The 26,956-nt window shown below is 38.7% G+C and overlaps 1 protein-coding gene and 1 pseudogene across 3 annotated transcripts; both read right to left on the bottom strand.

Moving 5' to 3' along the window:
• Positions 1–17,288: 17,288 nt before the first annotated feature.
• Positions 17,289–18,542, bottom strand: LOC143531986 (pathogenesis-related thaumatin-like protein 3.5; annotated as a pseudogene). The gene is made up of 3 exons (XR_013135100.1): positions 18,494–18,542; positions 17,677–18,127; positions 17,289–17,556 (listed from the first exon to the last, which is right to left on the bottom strand). The product of XR_013135100.1 is annotated as a pathogenesis-related thaumatin-like protein 3.5 (transcript).
• Positions 18,543–20,597: 2,055 nt separating this feature from the next.
• Positions 20,598–23,053, bottom strand: LOC143532015 (carbamoyl phosphate synthase small chain, chloroplastic-like). 2 transcript variants are annotated; one of them, XM_077027175.1, is made up of 8 exons: positions 22,882–23,053; positions 22,725–22,813; positions 22,582–22,642; positions 22,420–22,487; positions 22,216–22,344; positions 21,593–21,702; positions 21,156–21,503; positions 20,598–20,808 (listed from the first exon to the last, which is right to left on the bottom strand). In XM_077027175.1, the coding sequence occupies exons 2-8, from the start codon at positions 22,762–22,764 to the stop codon at positions 20,632–20,634; spliced, it is 933 nt and encodes a 310-aa protein (XP_076883290.1). In that variant the 5' UTR covers positions 22,765–22,813; positions 22,882–23,053; the 3' UTR covers positions 20,598–20,631. The 2 variants fall into 2 exon arrangements, with proteins under 2 accessions (XP_076883290.1, XP_076883289.1); XM_077027174.1 differs by having other exon boundaries at positions 22,725–23,053.
• Between the last annotated feature and the right edge of the window lie 3,903 nt (positions 23,054–26,956).

The raw sequence follows: 26,956 nt of genomic DNA, 5'->3' as shown, positions 1-26,956 counted from the left end.
CAACTATATTATATAAAGGATCTAAGAAGTAAGCATTCAAATTATATAAAAATGACACATACCCGAGTTGATTCTAACTCCCAGTAATCGCACATATCTTTCCAATGTTCCTCACTCCGACAACCGGGTTTCATATTTTATCTCACTAGTTCCTTATTAGTGTATCCTCCATTACTCTTCCAGTAGTCACTTAAAGTACCTCGTGTGCGTTTCCATTGGGTATGTAGTTGAGAATCCACATGTTCCATAAAAAAATTATTTCTCGCAACAAATTGAATCTTACCTGCATTAAACACATATGTTAATAATATAAATCTTAATATTTTCTAGATAATTAAATATAAACAACTTACTTGTATCTTTTCATACATTTGATTTTTCACATCTTGTAGTACCAAATCCCATTTCAATCAATCAATCAATCATGCCCAGTAAAATCCCACCGACAGCAAAGCTATAAGTAGGGTCTGGGGAGGGTGGGATGTAGGCACACCGTACCTCTATCCAAAGGAATAAAGAGGTGGCTTCCAGAGAGACCCTCGGCTCTAAGAACATGTGTATGAAGCAAAATAAAGGAAATCAAAGTTTAACAGTTATATAAAAACTACTACTAATTATAATAATATTAATAATAAGATCACAGTTTAACAGCTATAAAAAAGCTAATAATAATTATAATAATAATAATAATATATGTAAGGGAAATACCATTATGGTATGTGACCTAAATAAGTTAAGTCTAAGCCCTAAGGTATTCAATTCTCTCTAAAAATCCTTAACTTTAATTCTACTTCTCCACGAATTCCTATCCTCAACCATGTCCTCAGAGAGGTTTAGGTCTATCAAATCATGCCTAATCCTCTCATCCCAAGTCAATTTCGGTCGTCCTCTACCCCTCCTCCCCTCTAAAGTAATGTTTTCTACGGATCTAACAGGATTCGTCGTCTGTCTTCTCTTTACATGTCCAAACCATCTCAATCTCCACTCTCTTATCTTGTCTGCTATGTTCGCCACCCCTAATCTCTCGCGAAACACAACGTTTCTTATTCGGTCTAGTCTCCACTCTCTTATCTTGTCTGCTATGTTCGCCACCCCTAATCTCCACTCTCTTATCTTGTCTGCTATGTCCAAACCAAATCCCATTTATGGTACTTTAATGGGCAAACACTACGGATTACAATCCCACACTCAGTTGCAAATTGTGTGGCTGAAGTCCCAACGAAGTTTTTTGTACCAGGAGCTATGGTCAAAGAAATTTTAGAACCTTCAGGAAAGTTCTCCAAAGCATTTATAGCACTACGGTTTATACTTCGACCACGCCTTTTTGGTTCATCTACCGGTTGTTGATCTGCATGTTAATCAATGTTATTTCAAAGCTAAGCCATATTTAATCATTTTACACTAAGTGTGCTCTACCTTGACATTAAGTGGCTGGTGTTCTCCCTTGACATTAAGTGGCTGGGCTACCCGCCATTAAGCCAAAGGGTCATTTCAACTTACTGGATTTTACCAATTTCTTTTATTACTTTTGGTTTTTGCTTCTTTATTTTTTACATTTGTTTTTTACCAAGTCTATAAATGGTTCCAAGTAATTATTCATAGTTATGGTGGAAACATGTTAGGAAAGTCCATTGGGATGACTAGTTGACCAAATCTTTTATTTTAATAAGTAATTATTTTTAAGATGCATCAAACATTGGTATACATGCACAAAGAGGGTTTTGGGCCCAAACAAGCTCGGGTTGAACACATGTCAGCCAATGAATGATTACAAGCGAAGCAACAAAAGTGAAAAATGAAGCTTCAAAACCCGTTCTAGATCAAACAAAAATTGACACTTTTTCAATTGGATATTTCTGACCCGAACCCAGTCATGGAACCATTGTTACCCAAAACCCGTCTTAACCTGATCCCATCTTGATCCAAAAACCATTCTGACTCGTTACCGTGCCGAACCTGCCCCGTCCATTTTACCATGGAAGATCACAAGATATATAAAAGATAAATACTTAGTCCAATAACATAATTCCCCAATTGCCCATTTCAATTAGTCTAAGTTTATACTAATTAAGCAAATATGAATAGTGGACTATACATAACACGTAAACACGTTTCTTTGAAACTTACCAGTAGCTTGAGTGGCTTGAGTGTTGGACAAATGACGATTGCGCTTACGTGTTGAACGTGGTCTTCTTTCATATTCACTTCCATCGACGCAAGACTGCAGTGTACGTTGTTCGGAATCTTCTTCTTCAGATCTCTTTCTTGTGCAAACTGTAGCCATCATCACCAACATAAAAATCCACATCCTGCAGAGAAATTGATAGTGCTAGTTAACCTGAGAATATATACTTATATACATTATAAAGCATTACAAGTCAAAATAAAAAAGAATGTAATATCTATGAATTAGTTCTCTAGATGCACCAAAATATTAATCAATAAATACCAAAATATTATGATAAAAAAATAAATTCAATTTAATAACTTCATATACAACCAAACAAACTTACTCTACAGCCAATCACTTATATATTCAATCAAAACACCTAAAAGAAGCATAAAAGTAAATCAAATAAAAGATGCATGAAAAGAAATAATAGAAATAAAAGAAAACACTAATAGTAACAGTTATGTTTATAAAACAAATAAACATTACAAAACATCATTGTCCGACTCAACATTTTCTATCTCATTAGTTGACTCATCACTGTCTGAATCATTTTGACTTGGCTCTGGACTAATTTCTTCCATACTGTGATAAGAATCATTCATCTCATCATCAATAAAATCATCTACAACGACGTTAGAATGTTGAATATCAATATTTTTTACATGGACAATGTATTCGACCTTCACTGTCAGCGTACGTTTCAGCCCTTTTAGCAAAAGTGAACGCTCCTCTAATGAACATTGGATCGACCTTATTCGTGATTTTAGTCCAGCTCTTATCCAAATTCATTGCAAAATTCTACTTAACATCAAACATATATCAACAAGAATTTAACATTCTGTACATATTAACTAAAATGAGGTAAAATGAGGTTGGGTTGAAAAAAAATCAAAAACAGGGTCTAACGATTTTTTCAAAAAGTTCAGAATTCATAACAAGGCATAAACAAGTTGTAATATACATACATAGAGACATGAACCCATATATATAATTAAACTAAATCACAAATAATTTAACACTATAACTAGATAAAAACATAAAAAGGATTAACATCTGAGATATTTTCCAATCTAATGTCTTGCTAATAGTAAGACCAGCCTATGCCTCACGAGCCAACTAAAACATTAACAAAAAACAACTTATAGCGTGATACAAACATGAAGCCATAAGGGTGCCTATTCATTTGGATGTTTCTAATTATTATTTGTTAATAATTCATATTTGTGATTTGCATCGATACTAATTCACAACAGTAATAATAATCACAAGTTTACAAATTCTAATTTCACAAGAACATACACATATTTTCACAAACACACTTTTGTATAAAGGGGGGAAATTCAAAAATTATAATAAAAAAATATCAAATAATAACAATCGGGAAATTCATAAATAATAATCACAAATATCAAATAATAACAATCTTAGGGAAATCAAAATTTCAGATTATAACTAATTATGTTAAAAAAAACCTAAAATCTAATACCAACCACTTTCTAACTATCCGATAAATGTACACATATAAGATGCATGTACTGTTTAAAGCTTCAAATTAGTTCAATTGGTACCTCAAATATGTCCGCGAATGACTTCGAGAGCGCCGGTTGCACGAGTTCAAAGCAGTGAGGGGAATTAATAATTTGGAGGGAACGTGGGTATACATCCCGTATTTCTTGATGATCAGTTGGAATAGTTTAGAGTTGCGTTGATATTGTGAATAATAATATGTTAAAATAGATAAGGTTATTCCATTCAAAATTTTGATTATATACTTGTTTATATCAGATATGTAAAATGTATTACTATTATTTTTATTGTCTAATGATTTACTATCATCGTTTATAACAAAAGCTTTTTGAAACAATTATGTTATTATTTTCATCATCATCCTATTAAAAGTAGGGGTGACAAATGAGTTGGGTTGGGATGAAACGAGTCATGGGTCGGAACGGGTTAAAGACGAAACAAGTTAGGGTCAGAATGAGCCAATTAAGAAAGGGTTATTTTGGTTCGAATCGAACGGGTCAGGGTCATCAGGTTTGGGTCTGAACGGGTCCTGGTCAGAACGGGCCTAGGTCGAAACGGGTTTCGGGTCGGTTTTTTTAAACGATGACAATAGAGAAAACATTTTACTTTCCTTACTTTTTTATTTTTAATTTATATTTTGGGTCATGATTTTTTTATTATTAATGGTGAATTTTTCTATAACGATTGTAATATTTTTTTATTAAAATCAAAAATCCCAAAAAAATTCATAACTTAAAATATTAATAAAAAAAAACACATGTAAAAAACTAAAATGGTTCCTCCGCTATCCTTGTTAAAAAACTAATAAAAAATAAAAACCCGACAAATGAACCGAACCAAAAAAAATCAACCCAAACAAACCCATTTTAAATGCATTAGGTTAAGATTGCCACATGTAATTGAGAATACCAGTGTCAAAAACTAATTACTACAAATATATTGTTTACACGTTGTTTAAGTATCGTATGAATTATAATAAAGTAAGTCTCCTCTCGACCACTTATGTTGACTCTTAAGAGATAATAGCTCATAGACATGCATAATGGCATTATTAGATAAGATCATATCTTATCATGTTAGATTTGATTAGTTATGACCATGAACAATTATTAATGGCTCATAGCCACGCATAATGGTCGTTATTTGATCGTGTTGGGTCATAGCATGTTAGATTTGATAAATTATGACCATGAATTATCATGAATGACTCATAAACATACATAATATAGGTCTTAAAATGTTAAAATCTGATTAATTATGCAACTCTCAATTTACTATGTTGATTATCCTAGTTGACTTTTGTTGACCAGCATATATTATCCTAATAATTTATAATGTGTCATGCATATTTGTATTAGTTGTATGGGGGCCTTAAGTGTTATAATAGCCCTGATTGGTTGTAATCAACCAATATTGGCTATCAAGGCCTAATAGACCATCATTAACCCTAATATATAATCAATAACTCTAATTAGTAATCTTTGACCCTATTAATCCATATATGGCCTCAATTAACCATTAATAACCCAAATAAACTATTAACAATCTCCAACGATCATCATTGACTAAAGTTTAAAATCATTAATTCTAAATAACTATTGACAAGCATGCCAGTTGGCCATCAATTCTACTTAGCCACTATTGATGAGCCTTTATCCAAAATAGTGCTAGGAAAAATTATTTACCAAAATGAGTTGTTTGAAAATTATTTACTAAAGTAGGTTTTTTTAAGTCATAATTTCTCAATTCTTATATCATTGTATAAGAATAATCTATTAAGAAATTTATATATTGAAAATTAAAGACCAAAATTTGAATTTTCATCATCTACTCTCAAACAGATATGTTTGAGACTCAAATCAATAAGTTTCCCGTATAAACCTAATATTTTCAATATTTATTTGTATCTGAAATTTAGTCTCAAATAATGATAGTGACTGAAAAACCAGTCCAAAACTAACCATTCATTATAGTTATTATGCATTACAACCTCCGGTGTGTTTTTCATTGTAAAACTTATAGATTTTTTGCAATAATTATGAAAATTGTGTGGCTGATTTTTCATTTGTAGTGCTACACGGTAATTATTATTACATCTTAATTTGTTAGTTATTAACTTTAACAAATATGGAAATATATTAAATTGACGTCACCTCAAAATCACATTAGCACAGTTAAAATAATCTTTAGTGCTAATAGAAATCAAAACAAATCATATCAGTCCAAATTACTAGGTACTCGAGACTAATATATCAGTCCCTAAAAGTGTAGACACTATATGAATGAAGTGATGATGATGTATGGAAGACTAAAGAATAGTCCTAATATCCACCGGTTATTAGAGACTATATATTAGTACCAAATTACTTCATCAACAACTATATTAGAGATTGAAAATCAGTCCTAGAAAAAAGGTACATTACATGATTCTTAGCCCCAAATATTTTTTTCCTTAGATTGTAGAATTTGCTCCGAACAAATAGGGACTAAGAATCAGTCCTTGATCTTTCCATATACAAAATACATCAAATACTGAATATTAGTCCCTTAAACGATATGGGCTAAAAATATTAAGAACTGATTTTCAGTCTCTAATATGTTCCTTCCATGTTAGAGACTGAAGATTAGTCACCTAATTTTTATGCTATTTTTCATTAAATATTCGGGACTAAAATTTAGTACCTAAAAAGTTTCTCACCAAAACCTTATATTGTTTAGAGATATTTGTGACTAAAATTAAGTCTCAAATAATGTAAGCAATTGATTATCAGTCTTTAACATCTGTCGCGAAAAATTCAGTCTCCTATAGTATTTGTAACTGATAAATTAGTCCCAAATACTAGGCATTCGAGACTAATATATCAGTCCCTAAAAGTTTAGTATCTAATGATGACTTTTTTTGTAGTGAAATACCATAGTAGTTGATTAGTGCAAGTAGTTACCGATCTGAATTGTATAGCAAAGTTAACATCTCCCTGCAAAATACAAAACACAAATCTTAAATTAATCAAGAACATGAAAACTGTGAAAAAGGGAGCATAAATTGATTAGGTAACTTGCTACATAATTGAATAATACACTAATATAAAATGCAAAATTTTTTAAAATGAAAGATAATGAGTAAGAAAAAAACATGTAAGGTTGTAAAGGCTTAATTAGGGCATAATCAAAGTATTTTGTTCACGTCACCATTTCTCTTATTCCTACCCAGCTCATGTCTGCTGGTGAGCAATCACATCAAAAACAACCGCATACCACTACTACAAATGCTATAACACACCAATGAAACAAATAATATCTTATTTACATACCTTGTGAAGAAACACTAAGTGACCCCGGGCAGATTACGGATAATCCGGGGGTTAAATAGATGTTTCCCACGAGGGGTTAGATCCGGCAAAGATGGTTCTTCTGATAACCTGCAAAACAGACACCGTGAGCTCGTCACTGAGAAGGGGGGGGGTACCTCCTTGTGACCACCCTCCGGCGTGAGAATCAGACTAGATTGCTCTTGAATATAAGTGTATATTAAGAGAATGACTAGAGCAGATATCAGGTAATATATCAAGATATGAGATATGATATAAGATACAAGATGAGATGATAATACCATTCCAAGGTGTTGGAGTATTTATAGCCGAAGGTAGGTTTCCAAGAAGGTACAGCCGGCTGAATAGTGTTCCTGTTCTGCTAACTGTGGGCTACGCACATGCCATGCTGGTGGTTGGTGGGTAGGCAGCGGCTGATAGTGACCAGGCCGGCTGTGTACTATTCCTGTTCCACCAACTGCAGGCTATGCACGTCCTCCGACAGGTTGGTGAGTAGGCAGCGGCTAATAGTGACATACAGTACAAGAGCGTGCTGCTCGTCATACTGTTGTCAGTGAGCTGTCGTATCTTTGGCCAGATCTTTTGTCCATACCTCGTCAGGTACAGTACAAGAGATCCTCCAGTATCATACGGACTAGCTCATTTGGGCGGGAGTATTCCCGGCTTTGCTCATTCCTTCTTCAGGTGACACTGAATTATTATTGAGAGCTAAGTGCCTTGTGCGTGTAGCTTTGCTGCGCAGGTAGCTTTCCCTGATGGCTTGTATCCGCAGCTGCGGGAACAGGCAGAGTACTTCACCATTGGGAGGCTTTTCCTGCGGGAACAGCTTGCGTACTGCGCGTAAGGACGTCACGTCTCTGAGCATGGTGGGTCCTGCGGACCCAGTTGGTTTCTGCGCAGACGTCCCTTAAGTTAAGTCTTGCGGGTTCAACCGCGCAGACGTCCGTTAAGGAGTCTTGCGGGTTCAACTGCGCAGACGTCCCTTTTCAATGTGAGTCTTGCGGGTCCAACTGGGCTCTGCTGGGACCTACCTCTTCAAGTCCCCCCAGTCCAATGTTCTTCTCATGAATTGTTAATTAGTGAGGTGAACTTTTGGACTTAAGCAAAGGGTTTTGAAAATGGTTTAGTTTTAAGGTTTTCCATGGGGATTCTTCCCGCGGAAGTCCTAATGTCACGTGCAGAAATTCCCGACTTTTCTGCTTGATCTTTGGGTATGATGCGGGTAGGTCTGTAACCTCCTCGCAAGTCATGAGCGTTGAGTCCCACTTGTGTAGATTCTCCATGAGGTTTTGGTAGTTTTGAACATAGTGATCAATTATGTTTAAACAACCAATTCCATCTTGGAGCTTCAAACAATCTAGTTCTCGACGTTCCCGCTATGCGGGGATGTTATTCCTGTTTCCGCAAGCATGGCCCAGAAGATCCTTCTTGGTTTCAATTCCCTGCGGAGTGCTAGGTATGTGAAGGGTTTCGCCTTGACACTGTACCCGCACTCGTCTTATAGTTACTTTACTTCCAAGGTGTTCCTGGCTTCAATTACCTGCGGGTGCTAAGTATGTGAAGGGTTTTGCCTTGACACTGTACTCGCACCCGTCTTATGGTTACTTGGTTGCCGAGGTATTCTTGGCTTCAATTCCCTGCAGGTGCTAAGAATGTGAAGGGTTTTGCCTTAACACTGTACTCGCACCTGTCTTATAGTTACTTGGTTGCCAATGTAAGGGGTATTTTCCCGCTTACTTTTGAATCTTTTTGAAATTTTGAAATTCGAAGAGTTGGTGAAAGGATAAGAACAGTCCAAACTGTTGAAACGTCGTCCGACGGTTTCTTCTGACTGTGTCAGGACGTGCAGGAAGTTATGGCGACGTGACAGTACATGGTCATTCCAGACGCTTTTTCAGGCGCGTAGGCGCGATTTTTCGGGCGCGTGGCCGCAAAATTAATGGCACGCGTCCTTTCAACAGCTGTTGCCAGGCTGCTCTTTGCCACGTGTCATAGTTTCATTGCACCTGTGATTTCTCTCTCTTCCGCATTAAATTCATCGCATTAATTGCGATGAGTATATAAAGGGCGAGAGGGTGCACCTTAGTCCACACTTTCACTTCTCTCTTCATCTGTCAAACGATTTCCGGCGAATACTCACTATTCCGTCAAGCATTCTGAAATCGTTGTTCTGTACATCCAAAACATGTCTTCTACCCGTGATTTTGAGGCCACTGCCGAGGAGTCTGAGTTGTTCGTCGAGAACCCGACGTCGACGTCCGAAAAGGACGACAAGAGCACTGCTGGCGAGTGCCAGTGTGCTCTTCCGGCCGACCTCTATCAGTACGTCGTCCGGAAGTTCATGCTCGAGCCGTTCGAGCCTGAGTTTCCTGAGCCACACCAGACGGTGTACGATGCCCCCAAGGGCAAGATAGGGGTGTACGCTGCATTCTTCGTTTATGGGAATCTCAGGTTCCCATTGACGAAGTTTGTATACCGTGTCTTGGAGAGGCACGGTGTGCATCTAACGGAGGTACACCCGATGGCGATCGCCAAGATCCGCCACTTTGAGTGGGTGTGCCTCATTCTGGGCGTGGAGCCCCACGTAGATCGGTTGATGACCTTCTACTCCTGAAGGTGCATCCAGGGGTGGTACACCTTGGTCAATCGGATCAAGGGTTTGAAGATCTGCGCCACCGAGCGCAGTCTTCGGTCGTGGAAGCGGGAGTTTTTTTATATCTCCGCTCGCGTCGTCCCCCTTGCGATGACGTTTAAGAATGGGAGAGCACTCCCCGCCCTTCACGCCCTCAACTACCAGGAGGCGGAGTGGTTCGCCAAGATCTCCCGGGTCCAGACTCCGGTGTACCGCTTTGCGGAGTCTGGGATGGCGATGCTCGGGATGAGCCGGGTGTGGAAGGAGGCGTCACAGATTCCCATCGTCCTCGAATACGGTTTGAACTCTGTCCCTTACGGTATGCTCTGTCTTCTTTGTTGATATAGGTTTTTCTTCTAACTGTTTCTTCTTTTTATTTCAGAGGGAAACGACTTGCAGTCGCTCCTGCATCCGCGGGAGGCTGATGGTCCCGCTCGGATGGGTACTCGTGCTCTCGATGAGAACGAGTTGCCCATCTTGGAGCAAACGAGGGATCGGTTTGTGGAGGTCTACCCGCCAGGCCACCCCATTCTGAGCGCCACGCGGCCAGGTAAGGAGTTATTCAACCCTCGACCTCTCAATGCTGAAACCTCTGCTGGAATTCCTCTAATCTTGTCATCTTCTGATGAGGAATCCGCAGATGGTCCTCCGTTGGTGCGGAAAAAGAAGGCCACTGGCGCAAAGGGCAAGGCGAAGGTTGCCTCCACCGCCGATCCGGTTGTCCGGTCTGACTCGGAAACCCAGAGCGAGGAGGCGGAGGGGAACCCTGGTGGTCGTGAGACCACTGTTCCGGAGATTGAGACGGCTGTCACCTCCGGGCAGCCCAGTGTGACGACGGTGGGCGGCGTGAAGAGGCCGGATCCATCGGGTTCGTACCCGCCTGTCAGAACCTTTAGGCTCAAGAAAACCCGTAAGTATAATCTTCCTTTACTTTTTACTGCATAGCTTTCCACCATTATACTTATATCTTCTTTGTGCAGGCGTGGATGCTACCGCATTCCAGGGTGGAGCGGGAGGTAGCAGTTCTGGACCCATGAAGGTAGGTTTGGTCAACCTACCTGAGGCGATGACCCAGGTGACCGCGTCTGCTTCAGTTGGTTCAGTTGCTCACCCGGTTGAGCCAACTGTTCCAACTGTGACGACGTCCCCGCCGGCTGTCAGTGCCATATTTACTGATTCAATCACTGAGCCGGCGGTGAGTGTTTCTGTGGATTCTTCAGCAGCCACGGCCGCGGTTGTGAGTTCACCTCCGGTGAGTTCACCTCCGGTGAGTTCACCTCCGCTGGTTTCTACCGCGGCGGCCTCCACTATGCCTCCTCCGGCGCCGGCGACTGCGGCCGGTCCTTCAGGTATGTCCGGGTTGGGGCGTCAAGCCAATCTCTGCCTCCTTCCCATCTGCCTGACCTCTTGGATAGATATCCGTTAGGTTCGGGTGATGGGTTTGGCGGCTACAGGCCTGTCGTCTACCCTACAGGTGCGTAGGGTTATTTTGGCCTTTATTTTATATATATATATATATATATATATATATATATATATATTTATCATCTTTTCCTAACTGCTTTTTGCTTTTGCAGTGTCGGATTCCAATGAAGTGTATGTTCCACGATGGAACATCCGCCGAGGAACAACCCTTCGGACGCCTGTAGAATGCGTCGAATGGGCGCGCCACGCCGCCCCCGCCGGTGCGCTGGGGGAAGCCATGTCCAGCTACCAGGAGGGTAGGCTGTCGAATGAATTGCGGATTCTCCTTGCCCGGATGCAGCCGCGCGTCGAGTTACTTTGTCGTGAAAACGACAAGTTAAAGACGGCGCGTAGCCTGGAAGTGACTCAGGCGCGGGCCATCCGGGAGGAGAACAAGAGGCTTGCCGCAGTGGCTGCGGAAAAGGAGAAGGCCTTCCAGGCCCTTGAAGTTGAAGTTCAGGCTCGTCTCGAGGCCCGTTCCAAGGCTGCCCAAGCTGTTAATGAAGAGCTTCGGCTGGCTGAGGAAACTGCCCGGAACGCAACTGAGAGGGCCACCAAGGCTGAAGCTGTTGCTGAGCCTCTACGCATTGAGAATGAGGAGCTTAAAGCCAAGCTAGAGAGGCTTCAGCAGGCTCATGATGCCTTGGCTATGGAAGACGCCAAGAAGCTCCAAGAGATCTTGGACCAGAGGGGCGTGCTTGACCACACTGAGCGGAAGCTAAAGGGCGTTGAAGAGGCTGCTGCTAAGGAAGTGTTGCTCGCCAACCTTAACAAAAGTGAAGCCGAACGCGCCCGTAACCAAGCTCAAGCCGCCCTCCAGGAGGCTCTGGTTGCCAAGGAATGGCTTCTTCGAGAAGCGTTGTCTCAGGTATGCGTAATTTCATAATATCTTTACGCTTTTCTTTGTAAATAGAAAAGGTTTTGATACTTGTATTTTTTCTTGTAGGTTGTGCATCGATGTCTTTACGGACACATCATACGACGATGCCATGAGCGCAGCCCTCAACGCTTCTCATGAGGATGGGGAAAAGGCCGGCTTCCTGCTTGGTCTAGGGTTCGTTGAGAAAGGCATCCCGCCTTCCAACTTCCCTTTATATGATGTGGATACTGAAGCTGTATATGACCAAGCAGTGAACCAGTATGCCGCCTTCCCGCATCCGGTGGTGGAGAAGGTGAACGAAGTTGCTGCTGCTGATGATGGGCTAGCCATTCTAAAGACCTTCCTTGAACCGCCACAGCCAACTGATGGTGCGGGTACAAGTGGGTTTGGAGGGAGTGGTCCTGAAGCTTGAACCTTAAGATCCCTTCCCACTGTTATGATAGGTTTACATTGTATAGATTTATATTCTTGTAGGCGGGTAGTTACCCGGCCATTCTTGTAATGAATTATTATGAAATATAAATGTTTGTGCTGGTAAGACCGCTACTTTCACTGGATGACTTGCTTTATAAACGTTATATGACTTGCTTATGCATACTTTAGTTTAAATTAGCAACTTTCCAAGTGTTTAGAATAAGTTAACATTTGAACGTGGTAGATAATAGGTTAAAGTTTTGCTTCCTCCTTCGTGATTGTGCGGGTAAGACCGTCACTTGCACTTAGTAGGATGGCTAAACTTAACCTATATCTGACCTGCGTGGAGGTTTTCCTCATCTTTTCGTTAGAAATTCTAAGTGTTTAGAATAAGTTAACCTTTGAACGTGGTAGATAATAGGTTGAAGTTTTGCTTCCTTCTTCGTGATTGTGCGGGTAAGACCGTCACTTGCACTTGGTAGGATGGCTAAACTTCACCTATATCTGACCTGCGTGGAGGTTTTCCTCATCTTTTCGTTAGAAATTCTAAGTGTTTAGAATAAGTTAACCTTTAAACGTGGTAGATAATAGGTTGAAGTTTTGCTTCCTCCTTCGTGATTGTGCGGGTAAGACCGTCACTTGCACTTGGTAGGATGGCTAAACTTCACCTATATCTGACCTGCGTGGAGGTTTTCCTCATCTTTTCGTTAGAAATTTTCTAAGTATTTTGAATAGGTTAACCGTTTGACGCGTGGTTGTCAATAGGTTAGTTCGGTTTCTTCTATCATGATTTGTGCGGTTAGGACCGGCACTTTCATTTAGTGGGATCACCAAACTTTACCTATGACTGACCTGCGTGAAGGTTTGCCGTTTTTTGTGTTTATGCGGGTTTTGCCGCCGTCCACACGCAACGATTTCTTTACACTTATTTATGCGGTGAAAACCGGCATCAGTGTTTTGAATAAATTAACTGTTCGACGCGCGGTTGTCAATAGGTTAGTTCGGTTTCCTCTATCATGATTTGTGCGGTTAGGACCGGCACTTTCATTTAGTGGGATGACCAAACTTTACCTATGACTGACCTGCGTGAAGGTTTGCCGTTTTTTGTGTTTATGCGGGTTTTGCCGCCTTCCACAAGCAACGACTTCCCCACTTATGTATGCGGTGAAGACCGGCATATCAGTGTGGAAAGTTCATAAGTATAAATGTAAGATCATCAGCATCAATGTTCTAAGGAGAATCATTTCCATTAGAAGTGGCTCTGGGCCTTTTCTTTACAAGTTTGGAATTGATCTACATGCAAACTGTGTAATTGAGCTCCCTTCCATGTTGTTGGGATGGGAGTGCCATTGAGCCGATATGCACCTGGTTCGGGATCTCGTTGTTTACGCAGTATGTAGTCTCCAACATTGAAGCTGCAATTTTATTCGTATTTTCCCCAACTGGGGTTCTACACGCATCAGCCTGCTCAGCGTTCGTTACGCCAAGAGGTGCGCGAGCGTCCCATCTCTGACAAATGCTTCGACGATGTCCTTCACGTCTGTGCATTCTTCAGTGTTGTGGCCTTTTGTCCTGTGAAAGTCACAGTATTTGCTCCGATCAGCATTGTGACGATGTCGGATTATTGGAGCCTTTGGCCATGGGAGCTTCTCAGTGGCGAATATCTCGGTGACGCTTTTAGTGAGTGGCGTCCATCTGGAGTTCTGGTTTGACTGTACGTTATCCCCTCCGCCTAACCGTTGTTGCAAGCCGGATGAGGTGTCAAAGTTTACCCTTGACTGCCAAATGCCTAGCTTCCGCTTTTTGTTTAGTCGGGCGGTAAGGACGTTGTCTTCTCTTGTTTTCTGGGTGTAGAGGTTTGTGCTCTGGGGGAGATCTCTACCCAGTTGCTTCTCCGTTTCTGCAAAGCGTTTAGCTGCTGTCATGATGGCATCCCATGTGGACGGCATGCCATCTTTACCCGTTAAGGTGCGGATGAGCTCTGGGTCTTTCGCGCCCTGGATGAAAGCAGCGCGAACAAGATCTTCGCTAATATTACCCAGACTTAGCTTCTTTGAGTTGAAGCGAGTGATGAAGTCTGGCAAAGATTCATCTTCCTCTCGAATGCAATTGAGGATTGTCCATTGCTCTTCGTTATACTTTCTTTGTTGGCTGAAGTGTTGGCTAAACTTCTGTTGGAAGTCTGCCCAATCGTAGATGTGGTTGGCCGGAAGACGATCGAACCACGCTCTAGCTGGCCCAACAAGCGTCATTTGGAACATGTAACACCACGTAGGTTCCGTCCAATTACTGACGGTTGCCCCCGCTATGAATCTGTTCAAATGATCGTCTGGATCAGATATACCATCGTAAGTGCCGATGTTGGACATCTATTTGGCACTTTTCGGGGCGATTGTTTCCGCAATGTCCCTTGCAAATTTGGACGTTCCCGCATTTCCCGCAGTAGGTCTAAATGTTTTTGAGAAGTCACGTGGGTTTCCACCCGCGTTTTTTGGTTTGAAGGTTTCTCCAAAATGCCTTCTCGGTTGGGAGTCCGTTTCCTTACGCTTCCCTTTCGCCCTATGACGAGGGTTTGCGTCACTATCGGATTCCTCCGAATCATCGTCCAAGTACTGTACGAATTCATCAGCCTGTTGGAGTGAACGTAAGCGTTCATCCAACTCAGCTTGGAATTCTTTTTGACGTGCTTCCGCCCACGCTTTAACTTCATCGAGTGTTTGGCGGGGGAGCCTCATTCGTTATCTCTCTAACTGGGTATCGGTGTATCCCAGTGAGCGATTATTTACTGCACTTGCCCCAGCTCGGGTAACTGGGGTAGTGTTCGTAAAATTTACTGCACTTGCCCCGGCTTGGGTAACTGGGGTAGTGTTCGTAAAATTTACTGCACTTGCCCCGGCTTGGGAAACCGGGGTAGTGTTCGTAAAAACTGTGTAGTCGCCGGTATTCCCCCCAGTAGCTGGGGTTGTGGTTACCGGAGTTTCTTTAACCATCTTTCCAAAAGTTTTGAGAAAACTGAAAAGGATTAAGTTCTAGCTTTATGCACGGATGGCGCCAATGAAGAAACACTAAGTGACCCCGGGCAGATTACGGATAATCAGAGGGTTAAATAGATGTTTCCCACGAGGGGTTAGATCCGGCAAAGATGGTTCTTCTGATAACCTGCAAAACAGACACCGTGAGCTCGTCACTGAGAAGGGGGGGTACCTCCTTGTGACCACCCTCCGGCGTGAGAATCAGGCTAGATTGCTCTTGAATATAAGTGTATATTAAGAGAATGACTAGAGCAGATATCAGGTAATATATCAAGATATGAGATATGATATAAGATACAAGATGAGATGATAATACCATTCCAAGGTGTTGGAGTATTTATAGCCGAAGGTAGGTTTCCAAGAAGGTACAGCCGGCTGAATAGTGTTCCTGTTCTGCCAACTGTGGGCTACGCACATGCCATGCTGGTGGTTGGTGGGTAGGCAGCGGCTGATAGTGACCAGGCCGGCTGTGTACTATTCCTGTTCCACCAACTGCAGGCTATGCACGTCCTCCGACAGGTTGGTGAGTAGGCAGCGGCTAATAGTGACATACAGTACAAGAGCGTGCTGCTCGTCATACTGTTGTCAGTGAGCTGTCGTATCTTTGGCCAGATCTTTTGTCCATACCTCATCAGGTACAGTACAAGAGATCCTCCAGTATCATACGGACTGGCTCATTTGGGCGGGAGTATTCCCGGCTTTGCTCATTCCTTCTTCAGGTGACACTGAATTATTATTGAGAGCTAAGTGTCTTGTGCGTGTAGCTTTGCTGCGCAGGTAGCCTTCCCTGATGGCTTGTATCCGCAGCTGCGGGAACAGGCAGAGTACTTCACCATTGGGAGGCTTTTCCTGCGGGAACAGCTTGCGTACTGCGCGTAAGGACGTCACGTCTCTGAGCATGGTGGGTCCTGCGGACCCAGTTGGTTTCTGCGCAGACGTCCCTTAAGTTAAGTCTTGCGGGTTCAACCGCGCAGACGTCCGTTAAGGAGTCTTGCGGGTTCAACTGCGCAGACGTCCCTTTTCAAGGTGAGTCTTGCGGGTCCAACTGGGCTCTGCTGGGAACTACCTCTTCACCTTGAAATGAATCAGAATCCGCACAAACTTCATATTCCCAGACTAACCATCTCCCTTTCGTCCAATTTCAATCAATCTTAGGCTTATCAAATGGAAAAATTATAATCATAAGAAACCATAATTTAAATCAAGCTTCTTACCGGAGACCTTGTGCCAAAATATCAAATGGATAACAACGATAACAGATCCATCGGTTATCGTCACAATTTCGAGACCTGCTATCACGAAACCAAATATTGAAGACATACGATCATGGAACCACCTAAAGGGTTGGCGCTTTCAAGCGATTAAGTAACTGATTTTGATTTTCAGATCAATTTGAAGCAATTAGGGGTCGCGATTTGGAACCAAATTTAAGCGATCAGCTGTCGTAATAAGAGATGGACGATAATGAGGGAGAGGTTTTGTAAGGGGTAATAACTGCCGGAGAGAGAGTGTAAAACCGCTACAACTGCCGCTTTTAGAAGAAAATATGTGAGTTTGGATGGATAGGATTAAGACTTTGGACGGACAGGATCAATCAAAAAGTTGGTTTCTACTAAGGGGAACAATAAGCAATCGTGCCATAATATCAAAATATAGTTCAAATTCAAGACAAAATCAATCAATTAAATAATCGAAGCAAATTGAATAATGATCTTATTAATTGGCATAACCAAAGGTATCAATCTGATCTTGTTTTTCAATAAACACATATTCATCTGACTAAAAACACAATCTCCAATATAACTCTGACTTATTAATGTACTTAAAATCAAATACTAATAGTAACAAAAATAAAAATAATAACCAAATCTCTCAAGACCCATTTGTGGGACAAAACGTAATCAAGTAATCCGACCCGGTACACGTGAACGTACTCGAAGCATCATCATACACATAACTATACGCACTAGGACAGGCTTGTTTAAACATCACCGAAAATTGCGTGGGCCCACACGTCGCCGGCGTAGCATGATCACCGGTGCAACAAAACTCCGGGACATTAAACACCGCACACGCGCTCTTACACGCCACCACCGCACCGTTACCTGTGGAATAATGAAAACCCGTAAGGTGTTATGTATTATTAATCAACAATAATACGCTAAATAACATAGATATAAAGAAACATAATACTAAAACTCTAACAATATATTATATAATATTACCGTACACAACTTTCAACTCCGGCGGGCAGTTAACATTCAAATCATTAATGCAACCGGCGTACCGGCAGTCACCGGAACCACCTATTGCCTTTCTACCAATGCCAACATTGTACCCGTCGACAAGGCTGACGTCATAAAAGTCCTTATCGCTGTTGATTGCGCCACCGGCGATCGTGAACTCGGCTAGTGCCACCGCCGTTGCACTTGAGGGTGTTGCCGCAGTCTCCGGTGACGCAGTTGCCGTTACCGAACTCGTCGAATGTGCAACCGGTTCGGGCCTAGAAGCGGCCCGACCAGCCTGGCTCGGCTGGGAGCTGAACAGACGCGCCAGGTTGTAATGTGAATCCACTGTCGCCTAAAGCGGCGCCGTTGTTGCCCGTGAGGGTTCCTGGCCAAACGGTATAGGGGCAGCTGTTTTTTAAGGTGAACACGGTTGCGGAAACATCGTGGTCTCATGCAAATCACGAATGTTAAACGACTTAGTTTTGATATTATAAAAATAACTAATAGCATTAAAAAAAACTAATAACATGCAAATCATGTATATTAAACGACTAAGTTTTGTTATTCATAAAAAGACTAATAACATAAGTTGTTGCCTGTTTGTCTTCTGTTTGTAAGCGTTACTCTTTAATTAAAGAATTTTATGAATAAACTCCTAGTGATCATATATGATAATATGAATAAATTTAAACAAGAAGAGTAAAATCATGAATGTTTACATGCATGATTAAATAAGGAATATATGAATGAAAGAAAACTTGTTCTAATTAGTTGATTGAAATATTATTAGCAAGAGTATAAATAATATTGTAACCTGCAAAGACGATCGCGAGGAGAAGAAAGAAGGCGATAATAAGCTTCATTGGAGAAAGAAAGAAAGAAGACGATGACGTAAAGATTGTGTGAGTTATTTAGAGATAATGGGGTTTCAAGTTAGATTTGTGACAATTTATAGAGAAGGATATAATATATAGCATCAATATTATTATTTTCATTAATTATATCATTCCTACGTATCATTATAATCATTAACCTGATTCTTAGTAGCCTAAATATCCGCTTTCTTAATTTAGTTTGATCTCTGTCTATGTATAGATTTTATCACATATAAGTTTTGATATGCATGTCATTCAATAAAAAGGATAAAGTTTCTTAATTTGGTATGTCAAAACTTTATCCTTTTTATTGAATGACATGCATATCAAAACTTATATGTGATATGTATCAATCAGATTGAAATTAATAGAATGGAATAATTAAAGAGCATCAAGACTCAATTCATATTTTTTATTATTCATAACTAGTTTTTTATCCACTGTGTTACGGGGATTGTTTTACATTATTCGTTTCTAGTAGTATTTATCTACTTTTTTGGAATATAATTTTATTTATTGTATATTTTATATGATTTTCATATCAAATATTTGATGAGATTAATTTTTAATTTATATGATTTTCATATCAAATATTTGATGAGATTAATTTTTAATTTAATGAGATGTTATAACCCATTAAGGGCTATATGGGTCTGGTGAGACCTATACCCGTGAATTCGGGTCAAATTCATAAGAAGCTTTCATTTACAAATAAAGCAATCCGGTGGCTTGAGATAATGTAGAAAAACCAGAGAGCTTTTAAATATTTCGTTAAGATATAAATAGAGTTTAAAACAAAATGAATAATTTAATCATGTTATATATATGATATAAATAGTGTGTAAAGAAAAGTAAATAATTATTGATTTATGACATATACTGACATATATTGTATTAGTTTTCATGGGAAAAAATTGTGAGAATTAACCATAAAGCGACACGTGTCATCAGTTATTTTACTTTATTAGAATATGTTGATGTAGATTTCAAAACATAACATAATGCCATTTTTAAAGGCTTACAAGCAAAAGATACCAACCAAAATATAAACAATAGAAACATGTAAACCTATATCCCACTACTTAAGAAAACAAAGGAACAATTGGAGTAATCCTCGTTAACTGCATGTTTGGGATTGAGTTTGAAAAATGTTTATTGGCTTTTCGAAAAGCTATTTTGAAAAGTCAGGATTTTAGCCTTTTGGAAAACTATTTTTTAACCCTACCAAGAAGCTAAATTAAGAAAGATTTTTTTGATTGCCAAACACATTTTAACTTATTTGCTTTTTGAAAACACTAATAAGCCAATAAGCATTTTTTAAACTCAATCCCAAACATGCTCTAAGTTGGAGATATCGGTTGGAGTGCATGGCAACGGGGGCATAGGGCTCAAGGAAATGAGCGTATCAATATTGAACCAGAGTAGCTTAGAACCCCTACGGCCTAACCCCAATCCTTCAACGTCACCATATCCAGCCAAAAGAGAACACACAGAACCAAGAGCGATGGGAATGCTTCCAATCCCATTTGATCAATCTACTACATTCATGTCTCTGATTATCCGAGGCAGATGAATGTTAGTGATGTTATCACAAACAAGAACTACATCAACCGAGATTAAGATATGGACTCCCTATCTGCCAACAACAAAGTAGGGTTCATCGATGGCACACGAAGCTGATAGCCGATAGAACGAGCAAGCATTCACGTAGTTGCAATGTGAGAATCCTCCATGAATTAACGATTAATAATATATCAAGATCATTTAACATTCATGTTGGGTTTGGTTTGATCGTACCATACTTGAGTCATCCTTGACGATAAGTCTCAAAATAGGTCTCTAAATATATAAGCAATAGTTCTTGGGAGATAAGTTACACATAAAGTGTCTCGAAAAGAACACAACATTCTCAAAACCCATTTCAAGTCAGGCTCGTTTATCAAGATTTGCATCGAACACTCATGAGCTTTGCTTTTCTCTTCTCATTAGCTCCACAAACTGACCAAATACTGCACATTATATGAAATATGTTAGGTGGTATATACACACTTATTAGAATTATAAACAAAGTAAAGGATTAACATGCACCAAGGTCTGAATCATGAGGTCCGGGAGATGCTTCTGGGTGGTACTGAAGAGACATGAGTTTTTGTTGTGGGAATGCGAGACCCGCACAGCTTCCATCATTAAGATTCACATGTGTCACTTCCACACCACTCGGTAGTGACTTCGGGTCAACCGCATAATTATGAGTCTGCAACATAAGTTTTTTTTTATCAAAGTAACTGAAATTAACCCGAATGATACAAATAAAGTTATAAGAGTAAATTATGCTTTTGGTCCCTATAGTTTAACCCTTTCAGTCCAAAAAGATGTCTTTATACATATGACCCGAGGTTTAAACTCTATAACCCCATCTATTTTTCTGTTAAATCTGATCATGTGCCGTGAAGCTTAAAGAAATTTTAGTTTTCATGTGAGGGCACATGATCAGATTTAAAACCTCAGGCGATCATATGTCAAAAGATTCCATTTTTGGACTGACACTAATCAAACCACAGACCAGAAACGTAACTTACTTAAGTTATTATTATTAAGTACCTGTGCGCTGATCTCAACACTTCCGTTCCTAATATTTCGAACGGGATGATTTCCGCCATGATGACCGAACTTCATTTTATATGTTTTTCCACATAACGCCTGACCAAGCAACTGATGACCCATGCAAATGCCAAAAATAGGAACCTTGCCAATAATTTCTTTGACGGTTTCAACTGCATAAGGAACTGCAGATGGGTCGCCTGGCCCGTTGCTGAAAAGAACTCCATCTGGGTTCATTTTAAGAGTCTCGGTTGCAGGCCATGTTGAGGGTACAACGGTAATTTTACAGCCATAAGATGCTAACCGTCTCAATATGTTGTGCTTGATACCAAAATCATATGCCACCACCTTCATTCAAACACAAAACATGATTAAACAAGTTAAACTATAACGGTCCTGGTCGTAAATCCTTAGCGAGTTTCATATAAAACACTAACATGGAAAGTTTCATTGCGACTTCGGCTGGAGTTAAAATACCATTCAAAACCGGTTTTTTCAACCCATTCATAAGGTTTCTTGCAGGAGACACTAGAGATTAAATCCACACCTGCAAAAAATATGAAATTAAATCCATTTGCTTAACTTTGATGAGTTAATATAAAATACGACCGAACACAAACAGCTAAAAACGAACAGCGGTTGCTTGTTCATGTTTGTTTGTCAAGAAAATGAATGTGTTCCTGTTCGTTTCTTAATGGCATAAATGAACGATTCATGAACGTAACTGAACATAGATGAATAAATATAAGTGAACGAAAACCAATTAAAAGTAAATATGAGCACCAGACCTAAAAGAATAATAATATTAGACTAAGTTGTAATATCTGTGATCATTTTAATTTCAAAAAACTAGACTAAAATGTAATGGACCTAAAAAACTAAGTTAAACATATAAACGAACGTAAATGAACATACGAGACATGCGTTCATTCAGTTATTAAATGACAAACAATGCTGTTCCCGTTCGTTCAGTTATTAAATAAACGAACTTCTTGTAAAACAGCTCACAAACAATTCATTAAACATTCGGTTTATTTACAGTCCTGAAGGCCATAATTACCAACAATATCCCACGTGCGGGACATCTCCAAAAGCTGCTCATCGGTTTTGGACTCTTCTGTACTCAAAACACCAATCAAGCTTCCATCTTCACGTAACCGACGCGTAATTGCACGCGTGTCAACATCATCTGTTCCACAACAAACAGCAAATTAACCATAATTTATAATCTTATCAAATATGAGATGAGAACATAGTCACATACATATTCCCATGATGTTCCTTTTCGACAAATAGTCAGAAAGTGATTCCGTGCATCTATAGTTTGAAGTACTGAAGAAAACATTTCAACAACCAAAGTCAAAATGAGTTGACTTTCAAAGTAACTAAACAAAACCATGAAGCAATGTAGTATACTGCTGCATACCTGATACTCAAGCTTCTGATTATCAAACCAGCCAAAAAGCACTTTATTGATTCTTCATCATCTGCACACATATATTTATATCAATAATTACAAGAACTTTGATACTTTATCATACCAAGTACACATATTAATGTCTTGATTACCTATATTAACCCCTGTATTGCCAATGTGTGGATTTGTCATCAAGACAAACTGGCCAGCATAACTTGGGTCTGTAAGGATTTCTTGATACCTGTAGACACGGAAACCGTACATATATAATTGATCTCAATAATGTTGAAAAGTGTAACTTTATCTCACCCTGTTAATGAAGTATTAAATACAACTTCACCAACTTGAGTCCCGGAAGCACCTAATGATTTGGCTCTCCAAACGGATCCATCTTCAAGCACGAGCCTAGCATCCGCAATCTTCCAAGGAGCTACGTATTATCATGTTTAGAATAAGAAACATTAACCGAAACTTGATCTTTAATAAACATAAATTGTATATATAGAAAGATTACCAGAAACTGCAGCAGCCGTGGAGGCAGAACCAGTGGAGCATTTCACAGTAAATGATCTAAGCTGTGGTAATTTTAAAGTAACCGGACTCGAAAGTAAAGGGCGATTAGTGGCGGATAGTGCATTTCATTGGCTGCTGCCATTGTTATTAGATTGTGTCTTCTTTTGGATCTTTATGTAAGTGAGAGTGAAATCAACAGCTAAACCAAGAATAAAACACATCAAAATGATCAATCAGTCTGTCACACATCCATAATAAGGCTGAAATAATAATAATTGTAAAGACGAACATAGATAAAATTAAGCATACAAAACCTAAAAGACCTAAACTGAACAATTCATTCAGCCTCGAATGAAACAATAAGAAATATATGGACAATTTTAGGGATTAATATTATACGTACTTACCGAATTGAAAGTATAGAAGAATACAGATAAGTAAAAGAAATTGTGCTTAGGTAGTGTAGTGTAGTGTAGTGTAGTGTAGTGTAGTGTTGTATGGCAATGGTGGATGATTGGGAAATTAAACCTTTTCTCTGATAGTGGGAGATGATATTGATACCTTATTTTCAAGTTAAAAATAGCTATTTCCGTTCCTCCCATCCACCTTGTGTCTTTTTTTTTCAATTCCATACCTTATTTTCAAGTTAAAAGTTAAGTCTCATTTCTTTAAACAATAATTTCATAATTCTATAACAAAACGTAGCAATAGAAAACATGTTAAAAAAAATTCTTTTGATTCCACCGTGATTTATTATATCATTCTATATTGGATCTACTGATATTTGTTTGTATAAATAACAAAACATGTTTAATTTATTATATATATTAAATGGATAATGTTGTGAAAATTGGTAAAACAAAATTATTTTAAAGAATGAGCATTTTTGTTATTTTTTATGCATTTTGTTACTTTCTTTCGTCTTTTGCTATATACTAAAGAACACAATGTAATGATATATAATATATTTAATTCTTAAAGGGTAACTAAACGTGGTAATGAATGGTAATGATCCATTACATTTCCTTGTCCATTTCATTTACCCGTTTATTTCATTACCTCATATTAAACATACCCTAATATTTTAATGTTTTACGACATTATTAGTTAGGTTGACCAGGGTTGTTTCGAAGCCTACTAGTAGGTATGAGCAAAATCGGTACTGGCACCGGTACCGAACATTGGTACCAAAGTTTTGAGTTTCGGTACCGGTACAGTATCGGGACCAGTATTTTTCGAATGTTTACCTTCAATACCGGTACCGTCCCGGTCCCGTGTGACATTTGTCAAATTTGAGTCTCGAGTTGTATTCGTTTTGAAAACTTTTATTTTGTAAAACCGACTCAACATCCTTAGAACCTTATTTAATTATTATATAATATTATTATAGACCTCAATCTTAAATAAATCAATGTTTGTCATAATATATTGTTGTTAAGAAAAACATAAGGGGTTTAAAATGATTTTCGTAAACTCGTTATAAGATTTGGAAAACTTTAAACTCATTTTAAACTTTGATTGAAACTTGAGGGGGTTGTTTTGAAAATATGTAATATATATATATATATAAATAAAAAAATACCTAACCCTAACCCTAAACATAAACCACCAGCCTCCATCTCTTTCTCCCATTTTTCCGGCGACCGGAATCGGCTCTGGCGAGCCCGATTTTCCGACAAGACCACTCACCACCTCCAGCCACTCCCCCTTTCCCCTTCTCGTTCTCCAGTAACCCCGTACCCAAAACCCCCATCCTTTCCCTCCCTCAGATCATTTTTTCGGCGACCAGAAAGCCGGCCGCCGTGCACCGTTCTCTTTCTCTCTCGCCGCACTCTCTCTGCTCTCTCCGTCACAGCCCTCTCTCCCTCTGTACTCTCTATCTCTCTCCGTCTCTCTCCCTATATATATATATATATCTGCTCTCTACGGCTCTCTCTCTCTCTCTCTCTCCCTCCGGTTGCTGTCAACGATCTCCGGCGGTCTCGGCTCGGTTTCTTTTCGGTGTAGAGCCACGACCATATGGACAGTTAATAGGTAAATTAATTTTGGGCGTTGGTGCTGTCGGTTTTCGCATATAAATTGTTAGATCAAAATTGTCAATATTCGGTTTTATTTTTTTCGGTTATATTCTTGGAAACGAGTTGGAGGGGTATGGAGTTGTTTTGAATTGGGTAAAAGATGAACATCCTAGTATTGGATATGTTAATTCTTTATAGGTTTAAATAACAATTTTTAACTTGGTTCGTTTGGTTTGTACGTTAGTTATTAAACTAGAGGTCTCGGGTTCGGGTCTCATCCTAAACCGGTTTTGGTATTATTTTCATACTTAACAAATTTCGGTTACTATTAGTGCTAATATTATTACATAAAAATTATTATTAGTATTATTATGTTAAACTTACTGTTATATGTATTCATTATTAATATTATTATTAGTATCATTATCATATAAATATTAAAGTTGTTATTATTATTAATAAAGATCATATTGTTATTATTTATAAAAATTATATTTTATCATTAATTATTAACAATAATATTGTTATATTTATTTTGTGAACTCGGTTAGAAATCGAACCAACATCGAGGGTGGTATCATTAATACTATTAATATTATTTATTATTGTTATTATCTTTATCAACAACACTTTAAATTAATACCAAGATTTTTATTCTTTAACTATTATTATTAGTATTATTAATAATAATTATTGTTATAATTATTATACTATATTAGTATTATTAAAAATAGTTATTGTTATTATTATCATCATATATATCCATATATGTATATATATATATATATACATATAAAACATATTTATAAAGTCATTATTATCCTTACTATCTTTATCATTAATAATATTATTATAAGCTTTATTATCAATTTATTTTTATAAAGACCGAACCCTTGATTTAAAACCCGTCTTGTTTCTATTTAATATTGGTTTAGTTATTTAAAAGCTAAAATAAAATAATATTATTTTCATATTAATTATCGATTAAGTATGAGTCCCTAATCGTTAGCAAATTAACCAGTAATCCGATTAACAATCGAACTTTCTCGTTCAATATTTCAAATGTAGTTTCAACTAAAAGTTCAAGATCATTAATATTTTATTTATTCGTTTTTAATTATCTTTCAAGTTGGATTCGTTCGTTTCGTTCATAAGCGTTCTATATGTCGATTATTTATTAGTTTTCAATTCGTCAATCGAGGTGAGTACTTTCATACCCCTTTTTCCATCTTTCGTTTCGGGGTGACGTTTCATACTTATCAAACTAAATGCTTTATTTACTTAAATCTTAAACCCACAAACGTGATTGTATACTTTACTTAAATAATTGCTCGATTTGGTGTTCTATGCTTACATGCTTATGTGTTTACCACTTTTGGAAGGTTGATTCATAAATTCGTGAACTATCTGGTATTCTCTTATAGCACGGTGCCGTTAATGTATTCTTATTAACGACCTCATGAAATCCGAATCTATTTATAGACGGTTCCGTTAATGTATTCTTATTAACGACCTCATATAAAAATCCTGAACCATCTGGTATTCTCTTATTGCAGGTGTCGCTAATGTGTTAGCGATCTCATATTATCCATATTGTTGCTTTTATTTATCGTTTCGTATACAAGTTTTGTGGCTTTTTATTATTACATACTTATATGCTCAAACTTATGAATTGCTCACCAACCTTTGTGTTGACAAACTTTATTTTATGAAATGTTACAGGTTTGACTTTTGTTGACTCGAGGACTTGATGAAAAACGTTACCAAGATCATTAGGGTATTAGTAAAACGAACAATATAAATGTTACTTGTATTCAATTTGTTTGTGTGAACGAGATGTGTTGATTATTGAT

This window comes from Bidens hawaiensis, unplaced genomic scaffold, assembly GCF_021521415.1.
Source record: "Bidens hawaiensis isolate Kalapana, Puna unplaced genomic scaffold, B.hawaiensis_p1.1 tig00009327_1, whole genome shotgun sequence".
NCBI lineage: Eukaryota > Viridiplantae > Streptophyta > Magnoliopsida > Asterales > Asteraceae > Bidens > Bidens hawaiensis.
This window is presented reverse-complemented; position numbering and strand designations above follow the sequence as displayed.